Here is a 16,837-nt window from a genome sequence, read left to right as displayed (position 1 = left end):
CTTGGTTGCTGCATCTTCTCTGCCTTCCTCCATTTGCTTGTGGCAGTTGTTTTTTGGGTAATGCCAGAGTGCAGCGTTGGAGGGGACCCAGCTTTGGCAAAGAGACTGTTCTGGTTGTGGTCTTACTGTCTTGAGCATTGGTCAGCAAGAACAGCAAATGTCCTGCAGAGCCAGCCCAGGCTTACATTTGCTTTCAGACCTGCTATCAGACTCAGTATACGTGACCAAAGTTGACTTCAGTGGCTCTGTGTGCTGGATCTCTGTCTCATTGGTGGTAGGTGGAATGAAGCAGCAGATGAAGGTGGCTTGATTTCAGCTCCAATGAACACTATTATGGTTTATTCTTGATGCCTTTTCAATCATCAGACACTTCAGAGAGGAAGGACTTGTGAGAGGTCCTGGAAGATTTAAGGTGGAAACGGAGACTGTTAAAAACATGAGAAAAGGCATAGAGAAGCTGGAGAAGAAGCACTCTGGAGAGCTGGAGAAGTGGTGCAAGAAATACCAGCAATCAAGCTTGTGAGGTTTTTTGAATTGAAAGCAAACTTGACGTGGGTTGTGCTCATCACAAATGATAGGAGTGGAAGAGATCTCTTCGCTGGCATTGTTTTGATGTAGGCTCTCACTCAATGGCAAGTGCCGTAGCTAGTTTCTTTTTAAACATTTCTGCCTCTTTCTCTGAAGCTGGTGTTGTCCTGATGGCAACTCAGCACTAGGGAATGATGGTGATAGGTCTTGAGGTTGATAAGATGTGAGGATGCTGAAAATGAACCACTGTTTCACACTGCTACGAGTCATGCTAAGCGTTGTTTATTCTGGCATTTTTTGTCTACATATGGAAGCATCAAGGGACTTGTTGCCAAGGTCAGAGCCTGGGTTCACAAGCTCAAAGGTGGTCATGACATCTCAGTTCTCAAGGAGATCAGACTGTGACCACTGAAAAGCTTTGGTGTGTTTACAGTGGAGCAGAGAGATGGATTAGATTGATGATGGAGCCTTCTCCAGCGGAAGGATGTGACTTCTGTTCCTTCATCTCGTTTCCAAGGAGGATACCAGTGCCTTCATTCTGAGAGCTCTTCACATTCCTGCCCCCTCTTCTGCCCCAGTGCATCAGTCCCTCATAGCCGAGTCTCCGACACTTTGGGCCGTCGTAATTTTCATACATGGCTAGTACACAGGCAGCAGAGTGCTGAAACAGCAGCGCAGCAGCGCACAGGGCTCTCTGCAATTATGGCTCTGATACAAATGCATCCATACATGCGGGCCATTGCTATGCGCATATTTATCTTTGCATCCGCATCAGCAGCAAGGCACATTTGCCGTTTAGATATGCACATATATTGTAAAAACACCCCGTGCCAATAGCAGTGTATATCTTGTAAGTGACATCTCCAGCGCTCCTCATGATTTCCAAGACACCGGCACTCTTCAGAACCAGAGCCTGTGGCTGTTTGTTTATTTTATTTCCTCCCTCCCAGTCTCAATTTTCCAGGCAGGTTTGTTAAGTTTCTGTAAAGTGTCAGTTATGTTTATGGCATTTTTATTTGTTATTATTATTTTATTTTGGTAAGGGAAGGTGGGATGAAATACTGCTCTGTCAGGGGTAGAGTGATGGTGGCGTCCTGTCAGGTGCTCAGGGATTCCCAGGTCCTCTTTCCAGCTCTGATGCTGATCGTCTGTGTGATCTCAAAGGTTTTTGCTCACCTTTAAAGAGCAAGAGAATATTCTCTGCTTCTTGTGAGGATTAACTGCAAAACCCTTTGGTTCTCAGCTGCTGTGGGAGCACAAAGCCATCATGCAGCTCTGGGCTTTTATGCTGGTAGTCAAAATGATCATTCAGAGAACCCGGTAGGAAGCATCCTTGTGTATGTGAAAAGTGTCTGTCCTGATGCTTTCAGGTGTCAGCATGGGATATCCTTGGCCTGCCAGCTGATTCCTATAGATTTTTTGCCTTTAAAACAGCAAGTAACCTGAGAGGCTGGGAAGTGACAGGGACCCTTTGCCAACCGAGCAGAGGAGGCGATGGTTACAGCTGCCTTCTGCCTAGTCCCAGTTATTTTACGTAGCGCTGTTGGGTCGTTCTCTGAAATGTGCCGGGCAGGGCTGACAGTGAGCACAGACAATGGAGCTATTCCTGGCTCTGCTCCTTTCAGGCACCGGTAGGAGGGTCCTGATCCAAGGCTTGGTGTGCTCAGGATGAATCTTTCTCTAGCCTATCCCGGGTGTTGTACCTAGCTGTGATATTTCTGCTTCCCTTCAATTCCGAGAATTGCCAGCACTCAATAAAAGAGCCATTTGCAAAGGGAGTGGCAGAGAGTTTAGTGAACGCGCACTCTCCGGCGTGGACCTCCCACCTACTCCCTGGTCTTGGAAGTGGCTTCCATCAGGGGAGCCTTCCTGGGCTCTGTCCAGAGTGTGTCTTCCCTCTCCAGCGAGGAGACGGGGATTGTCTGACATTTCTCAGAGCGTACGCATGAGCCATAGTTGGGCAATTCCACCAGGACTGTGGTTGCCGTTCTTCCGAGTTGGAAGTGGCGGTCAAGATGATGAGAGCGTATTTGGGTTGGAGCCGAAAGCGTAGCTGACCTGGGCCCCTGAAGTCTCTCCTTTCCAAGGCTAACGTCATGTATATAACCAAACCTTGCACGTTGAGCTGTCTCACACTTAACGCGCTGATCTGCACGATGAGTTCTGAAATAATCCCATAAAACCTTATTTATTTATTTATTTTTTAACCCCTTCCCTCCTCCCCTGCCTTCCAGTTACATGATAGGTTTGTTTTCTCTGTTCAGCAGTCGAGGAGGTGCTCCGTTATCTCAAATCTGGAAGCGGGACCTTTTATTTTCTTATTTTTTTCCTGATCCCACCCAGTTGTCTTCACCGTTACCGTTTTTTGGTGTAATGCTGGCGACTGGTGCATGCGGTGGGGAATTTGCTTATGGAGCTCATTCTGGGGCAGCTGGCCCAACGGGGCTGTGACACCCCAGCGTTCTCTCGGAGCCCAACACGAGGAAAGAGCTGCCAAAGAGATCAGTAACGGGAGTCTGGCCCAGGTGCCTTTACATTTTTTGTGTCCCTTTGCTCCCGTTGGCTCAGCGGGAGCTCTGGACGTGGAACTGGATGGTGTCCGGATGTGTCCACCCTGCAGAAGGCAGCACGGTGAGGATTTACCCACACTGAGCTGAGCTCCTCACAAACAACAGCTGCACGGGCCTGGTTAGCCTCGCTGAAAATGCTTCTGCTTTCCATAGCGGGGCTTGTTTGGGTAATTCCATTCTCCAGTGCAGTCTGCCGGGTGGACACCTCCAAAAAATAGAGATTTGCAAAGCTGCCTGAAGGATTTTGATGCCCTGAAATGAAGGGAAAGGGCTGTCTGAGTCTTCCAGGCTGGGTTTTGTTTATCTCAGTCCAGAGCATGAAGAATCCTTCCTCCAGCTGAGGAGCTGTTGAAGAATGTTCTTGGCATTGAGCTGTAACAACATGTGGCTTTGAATAACCTCAAGAGTGCATCCCTTTTTTTTTTTTTTTTGCTTGCTCTGTTCTTCATACTACTAACCTGACTGTGTGTTTTGTTTTTGTGGTTGCTTTGCATGTTGTTCCTTCCTCTTGGCTGAGAGTCATGGGGTGGATCTTTTTCCTTTCTGTGATTCAGGTGCCTCACTCTTTCCTTTCCAGGTTCTTCCAGTTCTTTTAACATGTCAAACTCTGGAGATTTGTTCATGAGCGTGCAGTCTCTCAATGGGGATTCTTACCAAGGGGCCCAGGTTGGAGCCAACGTGCAGTCACAGGTAGGGACCCATCCGATGTACTGCCAGTGAATGCATTATAGTTGGAGGAGCCTTTGATTGTATTGGCACTTCTCCCTCCCGTCCGAAAAGAGCAAATCTCAACCAGCACAAATGAACCAACCAACACTTAAAAAAGCAAAGCAAACCAAAAAACCAACCAACCAACCAAAAAAAGCAACAGCGACAACCACCAAAAAAATCAATCAAAAGAAACCAAAACCAAACACCCAACCAAACCAACAACCATGGTCTTGAGGAGACTTGCCCACACTTTGTGAATGCATTTGGCTCTGGCTTGATAGTCGTACTAGGAGGAGAGGAGGTTTAGGAGAACAGGCATGTACTCAGACAAAAGCAGATGAGGTTTAGGTTCTGCTTGCTTTATTCTTCCAAGGGAAGGGGCCAGAGGTTTGGACTGGTGTCTCGTTTTACAAGGCTTCCACGTACTCCTTTGATACCGAACCAGGTGTCTGCTGCAAAGGCAAGAAATGTACAAATACACAGCTAGATTTTTTTTTTGTTCTAAATTAAAAGCCACCCCTCATCAACTCCCCACCTTCCCAGAGCACAGGCACTCACACCACCCATGTACACACCAGCAAGGTAGTGCAAGGGAGCTTTGAGCAGTGTGACTGAAATGTGAACCCATGCTTTTGGGCAAAAAGAAAGAATTTAGAGTAGCTGGTAGCTCACCCAGATCTCCCACTTCCCATCCGATGTCCAGATACGCCATGAGTCTACTCTCTGGCGTTTAAACTCTGTACTGTGTTGAGAGACGACAGCCACTCTGCCACTTCTACATTGGGCAAGGAGAGCTTTCTAAAGCCAAGGTTGCTCCCCTCGCAGTGCTGGACGCATCCGTGGGCAACGAGATGCTCACCGCACGTGCCACTGCCGGGGCTGGGCTGGGGTAGTGGAGGGAGAGGAATGGGGCACACGGAGGAGAGCTGACGGTGCCCTTGCCATGGTAGGTATATCCCTCTCAGGGCCCTCCGAAATGAAAGGAGGAGCTGCGCTCGCCCAGCCCCGAAGATCTCCTTCCACTGATGTCAGCTTCTCGCCGCTTGGGGCCAAAGGGTGGAAGGGTGTAGGGGTAGGAACGTGGCTCCTGGAGCGTGGTGGTGGAGCTGGCCGCAGTGACATGCTCCAGGACGTCGACCACACGCCTGCCATGCTGTTCTCCCTCCCTGCTCTTCATATCACAAGACTTGGGACCAACAAGAGCGTGACGAGGGTGCCAGGGCAGGCTGGGGGAGGCGAGGGAGGCAGGAGCGCTCCTCAGCTTGGCTCTCACCCTGAGACCAGCCACGGTTCTCCCCCCTTCCCTCTTTAAACACGCACGTTTATGACCGTTGTTACTGTTGATTTGTTTTTGCCATGCCAAATATGAACCAAAGCGGCTTTGCCCACTAACCTTTCCTTCCCTCTAATTTGTGTCTTTGTTGTCGTTGGTCTGTTTAGGTGGATACCCTTCGCCATGTTATCAGCCAGACAGGAGGATACAGTGACGGACTCGCAGCAAGTCAGATGTATAGTCCGCAGGGCATCAGTGTAAGAAAAAAAAAAATAGGCTTGGGTTCTTGTTTTTGTTTTTTTTCATTTTTGTTCTCTCACTACCAATTATTTCAAAGCCATAGGGCTCAGAATGCCACTTAGTAGGACTTGTCTTTGCTTTTACGGTCACCTAGTTTATTGCTTCTGTATCGGTCACGCCAACGGCAGAGCTCTGCCCACGAAAAAAGTGGCGACCGGGCAGGCTCTGTGCAGGCAGCTGGCGTCTAGGACTGTCACAGCCGATCAGCGTTGGCGCGGCACCTGCGGCCACATGCGTTCGGCTGAGAGGAACTGCTAAACAGGTGACACCTCGCGTAACCGCGGTGGGGAATGTCACCACGAGCACCCCGGCCCAGTGATTGCTCCACACCGAGGAGGCCGATGGCACCATCCTGGAGCGGCCACCCAAAAATAGCCCCTTCCTGGCCAGCATCCAAAGCTGGGCCGGGCGAGCGGGAGGGGGCTGTAAGCACGGTGACAATGGGGTTGACGGCAATAATGATCATAAATAGAAGGAGAAGGGGAAAAAAAACAAGCGCAACCCAAGAAAACCTCGCCCAACTGGGCCAGGGGAGGCTGCGAGGGGGAGGGAGGGCTTCGAAGCATCTTCTCCTTGTTCGTGGGTGCGCTGGCGGGTTCTGACTAGCATGAAAATTCGTAGCGACAAGCTGTGTCGTACAGGGTGAAATCGATCAGACACACACAAGGAGAACTGAGTGTAGATTCGGGACAGCAATCCAACTTCATTTCTCAGATCAATCGTCTGCCATCTCAGCAGCGGTGACAGCAAGCTGGGAGAAGAGGGCAGCCTGGAAAAGGAGGCCGTGCTTGCAGAGTGGCTGGTGGTGGCGGCGGCCGGGGTGGCAAGGGGAGGAGGGGGTGGCTGGCCATGGCCGTGGCTTTCTGCCACGGCCCCATTGAGCAGCGAGGAGGATGAAGGTCAAGGTGGGGTGGTCTTGGGCTGGGCAGGAAGGTGGCAGGCGCCGCGTTGTGTTTTGGTGAGGATGTAGCCGATGGGAAGGTTGGGAGATATGTATCAGAGAGGGGGTCAGGTTCCTGCGTTGGCTTTCAGCTCACCCCGGCAGCACCGCGGGGCATGGGAGAGGTGTATCTGTGGGGAAAAGGGGTCAGGTCCCTGTCTTGGCTTTTGGCTCGCCCCCGCAGCACCGTGAGCTGCCCCAGCAAAGTGCCCGCCCGCGGCAAGGCGGCCGAGGGAAGCCCACGGAGCTCCTGGCTCTGCCAGCCGGCATCTGTGGCTTCTTGTCAGTTCGAAACAAAGGCGCTGAGAAGGAGACGTGATACACGAGGAGGCATTAAAAGAGCTTCCTCGCAGCCTCCAGCCCTTACCTGCCTCTGCCTTTTGTTCAGGGATGGGAGAACATGGCCTCAACCGCCAACCATGGGGCGCCTTGCCCTGCCGCGTCTCCCTTTGAGTCCCTCCAAGGAAGCCACCTGGATCTTGCCATTTGTCACCTTGCATCTGGCCATTTTGGGGCCCTCGGCATTCAAGAGGCCACCACCGGCGCGGGGAGACCCCAGGGTGGAGGACGGGCAAGAGAAGGGGCCGCGGGATGGGGGCTGCGCTCCCCGCTCCGTCGGGTGCCGGGGCTTAGCGGGCAGCTCGACGTCACGAGGCAGAGCCAGGGAGGATTTGTGAAGTAATGTAATTGAACATGTGCAGATAATTATGTCTCATTACATAAGCCCGTCGCAAAAACGGTGCTTGAAAATGCCACATGAAAGAGCCTATCGTTCCGCATTAATTTCTCTGTGCGCTGAATTTATTCCCTTTCTGGCTTTTTAATACTTGAAGAGTAAATGAATCAGAGGCTGATCATGATAAGAGATGATACTTTTGTATAAATTAAAATACCCCCAAGGAAAGAGGCTGAGCTGATTACGGTTGCAGTTGGCTTGGAAAATAACAGTGGGCTGGGTTGAGCCAAAATTTGGGGGGGAAGGGTTGCTGCTGGGTATTACGAGGCAGGGAGGGGGGTGATGGGAGAGGGGAGAAGAAAGAAGTAGTGGGAACTTGAAAGCCAAACACAACGTCAGCAGCTGGGCTGGTATTTCTGGCTGCCAGCTGTGGTGGTAGCGGGAGCAGCACTGGGAATTGGCGAGCTGGCAGCGGCTCGGCGCTGTGCTCTGTGCTTCCCAAACGGGGACCCGGGGTGGGTGGCAGGTGATGGCTGCTCAGGCTGGCTTTCTAGGTGGGCAGGAGCAAAAATTGGCCCAAAGGGACCAGGCATGGGAAGGATGATGTTCGGAGACAAGGAAGTGGGCACATAGCCCACCCATTGTGGGGGACACGCTGTATATCCAGCTAGTGTGGTTTTCCTAATAGGTATCTGGAGGCAGACAAGGAGTCCACAGCGGAGCAGAAAGTTTAGGAAGCATCTTCTAGGTTGTCTCTCAAGATCTTTTGCTTGCCACTTCATGTCTTCCCATTCAGCCAGATCCCAAAGCATTCGATGGACCCAGGCTGTGTGGTTTGCCCACCCCTGAAGCCTGGCTGCCCTCTGGGAAGCGCTGGTCCTGGGTTAGGTGATGGGCAACTCCGTGCAGGCAGGGGCTGTCCCGTAGCTGGAGCAGCAGGCAGGTTTTCCCTGCCTCTCCTCAACCCCTGTAATGCCGAGGAAGGGAAGCAGGACGCAGAGGAAAGCTGCCAGCAACACAGAAAGCTGCGATCCCTGCCTAACCCGAGCATCCCTGTGAGCTGCTGGAAGGAGATGAGCCGAAACCGAGTCAAGAGCCCTGTCACAAAGATCTCCGCACGGGGCTGAGGTTAAGTCATCCCCAGAGCCCGTCAGGTCTGCAGCAGCAGGTTGCCCAGCTCCACCGCTGTAAACCTTGGCAGGGGAAGACGACACGCAGGGTTTCGCCTTCCTTGATGGAGGCTGAATTTTGAAACGCGTGTACGTCGTGACAGCTGAGGACAGAAATACACCCAGAGCCCCGTTTCCTCCCCGGCTCTTCTGCAAGCGCGTCTTGCCGCTGACAGCTCCACCGGCGCTGGTTCTGCATCGTTACCAGGATGATCGGCCTTGTCCCAGCCGCTGGCTCTCCGTGGCCGAGGCAGAGCACACAGCCCACCTCGCCTCTCCGGCTGGAGATGGTGCTGAGCAGCACGCGTCCCAGTGAGGAACGGGTCTGCTTTTGGCCTCACTATATTAGATCCCCCAGTCTCTGTTAGGCACACCTGGAAGGAGGATGTCCCACCTGCGTCCTCCGCATGGCGCGATTGCTCCTGTGTGGGGATCTGCACATAAACACGCTGTTAATGCAGACTGGCTTGCTGCAAATACTCTGCTCAGTCTGCTACTTAATTAATGATTTATAATCATATTAAAGAAAAACCCTTTCAGAGATTTCTTTTTGGACTCCCAGCTCCCTCTTTCCTTCTCCCCCATGTCCCCTCCATCCCTAATCGTCCAGCGAAGAAAATTGAACAGGCTAGTTTATAAATCATTTTTAATACAGGAGGCTATTTTTAAAGTTCATCTGTGCAGGATTTTTTTTTTATTTAAAATGCTGTTTTACCTATTTACACAGCCACCGTGAGGGCAGTGGTCAGTAACTGTGTGCCAGTGGGTTTGACATCCACGGCTGCCAGCTGAAAGCGAGGAGCACCATGCTAACTGTGGGAGGTGAGACCCCTTTCTCCAAGAATTTACACCCCCCAGCAAGCTGCCCTTCACGACCTGCGATGATGCTCACGAGCTGCGATAGGAAAGGTGCTCTGAGAGGTGTTCGGTGCCCAGGCCCCATCCATCCATCAGCCCCCCTGCCTCATGGGAGATGCCTTCGCAGGACCTGGAGGCTGCCACCGTCACCCTCGGAAAGTGGCTTTGGGTTTTCCCATCTGCTGCCAGGTCTGTGTAATAAGAGCTTCAGCATATCGCAGGGAGACCACGATCGGCTCGTAGAGGTATGGGACCTCTTGGAGGCTGCTCCCCTTCTCTCAGACTTGCTGGTGTCCGCTGTGTTTGGAGGCTGACCTGACCTCCTGCCCCGTAGATGGTGGGACAAGGATTTGGTCACACAGAGCGGGATGTGGCGACAGCCTCCGTGCCAAGCAGAAAGCTCCGTAAAGACCTGGCAGAAAACCAGCCCCATGTAGGAGGCCCAGGCGGAGAGCCAGCCAGACTTGCTGGAGGAAAAACGCTGGGAGACCTGCAGGAAACGGCCCCAAAACCTGTTGCTTCAGCAGTCCGCCACCGGGGCTCCACCACTTGGATAGCCACCAAGGCTGTGCCCATGCTTTGGCACCAGAAGGTGACATTTGGAGAGACGTCCCGGAGAGAGAGCCCTGCTCTGCCTTTGGCTGTGTCCCTCCCGAGGAAGTCACAGCTGCGTGCGGGGGCTGTGGGCAGGGTCAGCCGCTGCTGCCTCCTTCCCAGGCTCCCTCTTTGAGGGGTGTTCATCACAGCGGATCCCGAGGGATTTACTAGTCAGATCCCAAGCGATCTCCTTGCAAAGGGGCCGGGCCAGCTGGGTGGGATCGGGTTCATCCTGCACATAGCTTGGTGAGTGCAGCGGTGGGGTGAAAGAAGAGGGAAGGATCCAGCCTCGTCGTGGAGAGCTTGTACGTGCCGTGCAGCAAAGGATGGCATCGAGATGCTGAAGTTGTGGCCAACCCTGGGGCCTCTTTTGGCCCCTAATTTAGGGGCTGGGGGAGCAGGAGAGTGAGCGGAGGGAAGCACCTTTATGACCAGACCCATGGGAGCGTGGGTCAGCGTCTCACCAGATCCTCTCGTCTTCCCACTGGATGGGACTGTGGGAAATGCTCATCAGGGGCACAAAACCTCCTTTCCTGCAAAAGGTGAAGGCTGATTCCCACCTCGAGCACAGCGGGGCTTCCCTGTGTACGGGGAGGCACAAGAGAGAGGTGGTGAGCATCGAGGCACCGCAGCCATTGTCTTCAAGACGTTTCCCCCCCCCCACCCCCCCCGCTCCTCTCAGCCGTGGCAGGCATGAAAAAGCCTCTCTAAAAATAGTTCAGCACAATAGGGACCGAGCCCTGCTCTGAGCAGCCCCCGCCGCCTCTCCCCCCTTCTGCTCGCTGTAATGACCCTGCAAACACTAAATGGCATCTGAGTGCATTAAGCAGCAAACTCTCCGGTGACATAGCAATTACGGCTCTGAAATAGATTTGGTGCGTCACGGAAGATAAGGGTTTTGAAAGTTTCTGTTGTGATTATAGCTTGTAACTCCAACAAATAACAGGCTTCGTAATAAGAGGCTGCCAGCGCAGCTATTGTGGTTCTCTCTCACTGATGGCACGTAAATTGCTATTAATGTCCTAAGTGTACTTGAATATGCCAGTCTCTGGGCGGTGGAGTTGGCTCTGTGTCTCTCTTTACACGGCCTGTCACTGTCGGGCTGATAATCTACAGTAATTGCTGCCTCTTGCAGTGGTCCAAGACGCGGAAGGGTGGGTGCCGCGTCTCGGGGTGCGAGATATCGGGGCCCGTGCGTGGGTGCGAGCTGGCCACGGGGGCACTGTGAGCCCAGGTGTCACCGCAGGCACCTGCAGGGTTGTTAGTGAGGCCGTAAATGTCTGTGCGTGGTCTGGTTTCGTGCTTGCACCCAAGGTGAGGGCGAGCGGTGTTTGCTAACCCGCCACCAACTTCTGGTTGTGGTTTCCACCTTTCTTTCTGTTGCCTGCACGCTGTTGCAAGGCGCGGTGTGTGCTGGCACACTTGGAAGTGTCCATGGGGAGTGTGCAAGCCGGTTATATTTGACTCCTGCCTTTTCTGCTTTTTGCACGCCGTGCCACAAGTTGGTTTTAGACCCCAAAACTTGCCTTTTGGTGGCTCTTTGCTCCCAGCCCCGATAGCCCTTGGCGAGGGTGGGCAGGGGCCAGCCAGCAGTCCTGCTCCATGCACCGGGCAGCTGTGGGTTCCTACCCATACCCCTGGGCACTTTGGGGTGGGCACGTCCCCAGAACGTCCTTGTGGCCCCCTGCCACGATGCACACAGCTCTGCGTGCCGCGGGGTCCCGGCTATGGGGCTGTCAGCCCCGGTGATGGATGCCCTGCGGCAGGAGGCACCAGGACAGGCAGCCGGCGAGGGCGCAGCAGCCCGGGCACGTCTGAAGCGGGACGGCGGCTGCTGCCGACTCAGCGCAGGCAGGAGTCGGGAAGGATTAATTAGCCGAGCACTGAATCAATGTCAGAGCGAGCAGAGGAGGTGGGGTACGACATCTGCTCCTCTCCAAAGGGGACGGCAGCCACGGAGGAGCAGCTTTTGTGAGCTCTGGCGTGCGGCAGCCGGGGCCCTCTGGCCAGCTCTGCCCTCCAGAGGCCGGAGGATTTGGGCTGTGCACTGGGGCGTGCGTTGCCCACTCCTGAATTGGTTGAAAAAACGAGAAAAACAGTGCCTGCTTTTGCTACATGAGCCCTTGGATGTACAGTGGTTGCATCTCCTCTGCGTTGCAGCTTGGGGTCCCTCACAGAGGGACACCGGGGAGCGTGGAGGACCAGCCCCGGGTGGCAGAGGCTTGTTGGTGCTGCTCCAGGGAAGCCTCTTGTGCTGGGAGGTGTCCCAAAGCCCTGCGTGCCCAACGTGGCCCTGGGGAGGATGCTCGGGGTGCAGCTCTGGGTGTGCTGCTCCACTGGGGGACGTAGTGGGACATCCCCGCTGCATCATGTGGGGCAGTCCTGGGATGTGTGCACGTGGCAGCGGGGGGAGCTTTGGGGATGGGAGTCCAACCCGCTGAGCCCCAGAGAGCCACGGATGCATGGGGCAGCAGCTCTGTGCCTTGCTGACAGCTTCCCCTGGCTGAAGCCTCCCCAGCAAGGGCAGTGCAGGAGGAGGGGTGCCCCGAAAGGTGGCAGCGGGGCGTGGGGCGATGCCAGGGACAGAACTGTGGCTCATAGGTCCCATGGGTGCTGCTGCTTTTCTCTTGTCTTGCATTTTCCTAGTGCCTGGGTCCACGCAGAGTACCAGAATGGGGTTTCCTGTTCAAAGATGGAAGTTGTTTGCTATTTTCCTCCTTCTGTATGGGGAAGGATCTTATAAGAGGGTTAAAAAAAAGAGTACAGGGTTTCTGCAAAATACCTTTTTTTTTTTTAAAAAAAGGACAGAATTCCCGTGAACACTTCCAATTCACCAAAACCCCCATTTCCACCCAAACCGTCCCAAGCTGCCGTGGCCACAATGGGATGGGGGTGACAGAGCCGGGGGGGACCCATCCCTAACGCCACCCGATCACACCGCTGGGAGGCGGGTGGACGTTTCGGGGGGGGTACCAGGCGTGCTGTTGTGTGCCCTTGGTGCTGACGGCTTTGTGTCTCCCTCCCCGCAGGCTAATGGAGGTTGGCAAGACGCTACTACCCCGTCGTCGGTGACCTCCCCCACAGAAGGCCCTGGCAGCGTTCACTCTGATACCTCCAACTGATCTCCCAGCAAATTGCATCCCTGGCTGAGCCGGCCCCGGCGGGGGCGGGAGGGGAGGGGGCCTCTCCTAACACCGCAGCAGTCAGACTGGAGGTGAAACCAATCAGCACACACAAGAAGACTCCTTCTCTTCTCTTCTCTTCGTCGGGATGCTTTTTTCAGCCAATCTGGACACTTCTTTATACTCTCTTCCCTTTCTTTTCTGGGTAGAAGCCGCTCTCCCCCCGCCCCTTGCCACCGCCACAACACCTCCCTCCCCCCCACCTCCCCACCGAAGGATATTTCGACAGGTAGAAGGATTTTCAGGAGGAAAAGCAAAAAAAAAAAAAAACCAACCACAAAAAACCAACCACCGCCAAACCAAACAAACCAAAAGCAGTGCATGGCCTCGTGCTGGCTGTCTTCCCGAGGAGCCAAAAAACGAACCTCAGTCGAGTCTCAGCCCTTCGCTCGCAGGCAGCCCCGCTCGGCCCGCTCCTCTCACGCTACCTCTCAGTAGGAACACGCCACGGCAGCCCCCCGCCCCGCTGCCCCCTCACCTCTGCCGCTCCTGGACGTAGGGAGGCCGCGGCGAGTCGGCCCCAGGGATGCAGGGCGGGCGGATGCGACCCCGGTGCATGTAGGAGAAGGAGCCGAATGCCCCCCCTGTGGTGCTCCCCGGTGCTTTCCGAAGGTACCAGCCCCTTCCCAGCCCCCGGACGCCACCAGCTCGCCCTTCTCCCCGCCCTGCTCGGGCGCAGACCCCAAACGCGGCGGCTCTCTGTGTGCTTGACGCCGTGTGCCTCGAGAGGTGAAACCTTGCCGGGCCCTGGCCTTGCGGAGCTGCTGGGGAAGGGCAGGAGCGGAGGGAAGGCAAGGAGGCAGAGGCAGGTGAGGAATCGCCCTCGCGCGTCACGAAAGCCCTGAGCGCGTCCGCGGTGGTTTATGTGACCGAGCGTTAGGTAACGATGGAGGGACCCAAGCAGTGTTCCCGCAGCACCTGGGGAGGCCAGCAGCGGACGTTTTTGACGTGGAGAAGAGCATCGCGTGGTGTTGGCTCGTGTTGTCACCAGCTGCAGAGCCGAGCAGGCGCCGGGAGCGTGCTGTGCGAAGGAAGACGTGGGTTTCCCCAGCACAGGCAGGGTCCCAAGAGGTTGGTGGCACCCTCTGGGTCCCCAAAGCCATTTGTCAGTGCGTGGCCAGAGCAGCGGGACCCCACAGGCGCCGGGTGCCTTTGGTAGTGATTAATACAATGGGTTTGCTTGAGGGTGAAGCCCTGTAAGGCCAAGCGGGCGTCCCTTTGGGGCTGTCCTTCACCTGCAGCTTGGAGTTAATCCGCGGAGTGGCAGCCGAAGCCGTGGGAGAACTCGTGATTTTCTGCCCTGCTTTTCTGGTCTGCTTTTTGGACAGCAGGCAATGGGTGGAAAACAGGGCTTCGTCCTGCTGAAATACACCTTGGGGCAGCTCCTGCAGGGAGGCAGGGGCTTTGGATGAAGAGCTGGGTGCGGAGCACCCATTGTCCCATGCCATGCATGAGCTCCTGGCCACGGGGGTGCTTATAGCAGACACAAGGTGGCCGGGTAGGCATTCGGGGGCGCAGGGCAGTGTTAAGCAGGAAACTTTTAAAATTCAAGCTCTGCCAGAACAATTTTCACCCTTCTGTCAAAAATAAAAAATAAAAAAGCAACAGAGGCAGGATTTGGTCCCACGGAGGCAGCGTGGCTGCTTCTCAATGTGGTTTGGGTGCTGTGGAGTCGAAGCCTGCCTTTCCCCAGGGGGCAGCCCCGCGGGGCTCCAAAAATAGGCGACCTTCCCCCAAATCAGGGAAGTCTTGTGTCGGTGAATTGTTCTCTTGGGGGGGATCGGAGCAGGACTAGCGCAGATGTGAAAGGCAGGCCGAAAGCTGCAAAATCTGCTGCTTGCTTGGTTTTTGTGTCTCTGGTGATGAGGTACTTGCTGCTCCTGCTCTGGAAAGAAGATGCTTACAACAGCGCCTCGGAGCCCTAGTCCACAGCGAGCCCCCTGCAGCCCAGCTGCTTTGGGCAGGGCAAGCCTCTGTCTCCCACTTCTTACTGATGGGAGTAAATGCCCCAAGTCTGGGGAGATTTAGCCCAAAAAAGAGAATCCTCAGTCGGAGAGGGGCAGGGTGGCTGGGACGAAGGCTGCTGCATCCTGCGGGCACACCGCGCTCCCTCCTTCCCCTGTGTCAGGCGGCGTTTGCAGTGCTAAATCAAGGGCTTAGAGCTGCCTGTGCTGCACCTGCTTTGGGGGACGATGAGAATCCGCAGCGAGCAAGGAGAAGGTTATTTTTTCCCCCAAAATGCCAGCCGGCAGGTGCTGCCCATCTTCCCACTGCGCCCATCTCCCCGCTCTCCTCCTCCCCTGGCCACCGTCACCTCCAGCAGCTCTGGTACCTCCCAGAAAGCAGCCGGGGACAAGACCAAACCCCAGCCCCGTGCACGCTGCCAGGGCTGCCTGACCCCGTCCCTGTCCCTGACCCCATCCCTGTCCCTGTCCCTGTCCCGTCCCTGCCCAACAGCCCCTGGCCGCCCTGCGCGGGCACGATGCTCGCTCCTCGCTCCTCCACGGTACTTCTTCACCCATCCCCACCCTGCTTCGTCCCTCTGGGTTGCGTTGTCGGAGCTGGCCGGTGGTCGCTATGCCTTCTTTTTGCTTTGCTTTTTTTTTTTTTTTTTAATTTTTTGAACGGTTTTAGCCTCCAGCCCGTCCCCTTTCCCCAACCCAAAGTGTTGTGGTTTTTTTTTTTTCTTCTTCCCCATTTTTATTTTATTTTTTTCTGCCCAGAAAAACCTGACTTCGATACCAAAAAAAAAAACACCACAAAACGAAACAAAAAAACAAAAAACAAATAAAAAAACTGCAGAAACTCAAAAAAAATAAAAACAAAAAAAACACAAAAAAAACTCGACGATTCTTTCAGCTTTATTAACATTTTCCATTGTTTCTTGCGATTTGTGTCTCGTTCTTTGTAGTATTGATGATAACGAACATTTGATAATGAATGTTCTTGTATATTCAGATAAAGGAAAAAAAAAAAACCAAAAACGCAGTCTGAATTTAATAGTGTTTATAATAAAAGAATAAAAAATGACCCTCTTAGCACGCAAAATTGAGCAGGGGGAAGGTCCCATCCCTGTTCTTTCTGTGGCAACAAGCGCTTCATTCCTGTATAGTTTATAACATCAGACTACCTACATTCATCTTCTTTTTTTTTGTTTGTTTTCCCCATTTTTTTTAATTTTCTTGCATTTGTGAATTAGTTCAAGAATGCTAGAAAAGTGTAGAGTTGTGCACACTCATTTCTTATTACACAATGTTTAAAAAGTGACAGTAATTCATTTTGTAAAACTTTAAAAAAAATGGTTGGAATAGTGAGCATTAATAGGTACATTCTAACACTTTATGTTTCTTAACGTTGAGACCCAGAAATTGCCTTTTTTTTTTTTTTTTAATTTTTTATTTTTGGCATTATTTGGGGGGGAGGGGGGTTGATGATGATGACGACTTTTTTTTGTCCTGTCCGAGACAATGGCCTTGCAGCTTCTTCTCCCCTTTGCTTTTTGAGCTGGGATCTGAGTGATGTGAAAAGTGACAGCAGTGTTTTTTTTGGGGTGGGGGAGCTCTTCTTCACGTGGTCCCCACCTCTTTTGCCACCCGGCCCTACAAAATCTCTCTCTGACTGCTTTGGGGGTTTTGGAGAGGAGATGCCCCCCGTGGGGATGCAGATCTCCGTGCCTTGGGGCAGTGTGTGGTGCTGAGCTGCACCGAAGGGATTAAAAAGGCAGGAATCCTCCCCAAAACTCCGGCAGTGGGCTTCAGCACCCTTACTCTCTGCCCCAAATCCCGGCCATGCCACAGCTCCAAACATTTGTTGCAAGAGCCCAATGTGCTCAGCCCCCAAATACAGAATGGGGAGCCGCCAAGGTACCAACCCCACTGCCACCATCCACCCCGTGGGGTCAGTACAGGGCCCACGGGTGCCACCGCAGCGCAGGGGCTTTGGGAGGGACAAGGGACAAGGGACAAGGAACAAGGGACGGGACGTGGCAGCCCCCAGCCACGGGTGGGACACGGCCAAAATGCCCCCACGGATC

General features: G+C 53.9%; 1 protein-coding gene across 3 annotated transcripts in view; it reads left to right on the top strand.

Annotated features, from left to right (window-relative positions):
• Nucleotides 1-12,989, top strand: part of PBX1 (PBX homeobox 1) — a 124,453-nt gene extending 111,464 nt beyond the window's left edge. The window contains exons 7-9 of one of the 3 annotated variants that reach the window (XM_035537682.2): nucleotides 3,676-3,788; nucleotides 5,250-5,339; nucleotides 12,652-12,989. In XM_035537682.2, coding sequence (XP_035393575.1) covers nucleotides 3,676-3,788; nucleotides 5,250-5,339; nucleotides 12,652-12,744 — 296 coding nt within the window. In that variant the 3' untranslated portion in view covers nucleotides 12,745-12,989. The remainder of the gene's footprint in view (nucleotides 1-3,675; nucleotides 3,789-5,249; nucleotides 5,340-12,651) is intronic. The other 2 variants (XM_035537683.2, XM_050712284.1) reach the window with 2 other exon arrangements.
• The last annotated feature ends 3,848 nt before the right edge of the window (nucleotides 12,990-16,837 follow it).

The sequence above is a fragment of the Cygnus atratus genome, chromosome 8, assembly GCF_013377495.2.
Source record: "Cygnus atratus isolate AKBS03 ecotype Queensland, Australia chromosome 8, CAtr_DNAZoo_HiC_assembly, whole genome shotgun sequence".
Classification (NCBI taxonomy): domain Eukaryota; kingdom Metazoa; phylum Chordata; class Aves; order Anseriformes; family Anatidae; genus Cygnus; species Cygnus atratus.
This window is presented reverse-complemented; position numbering and strand designations above follow the sequence as displayed.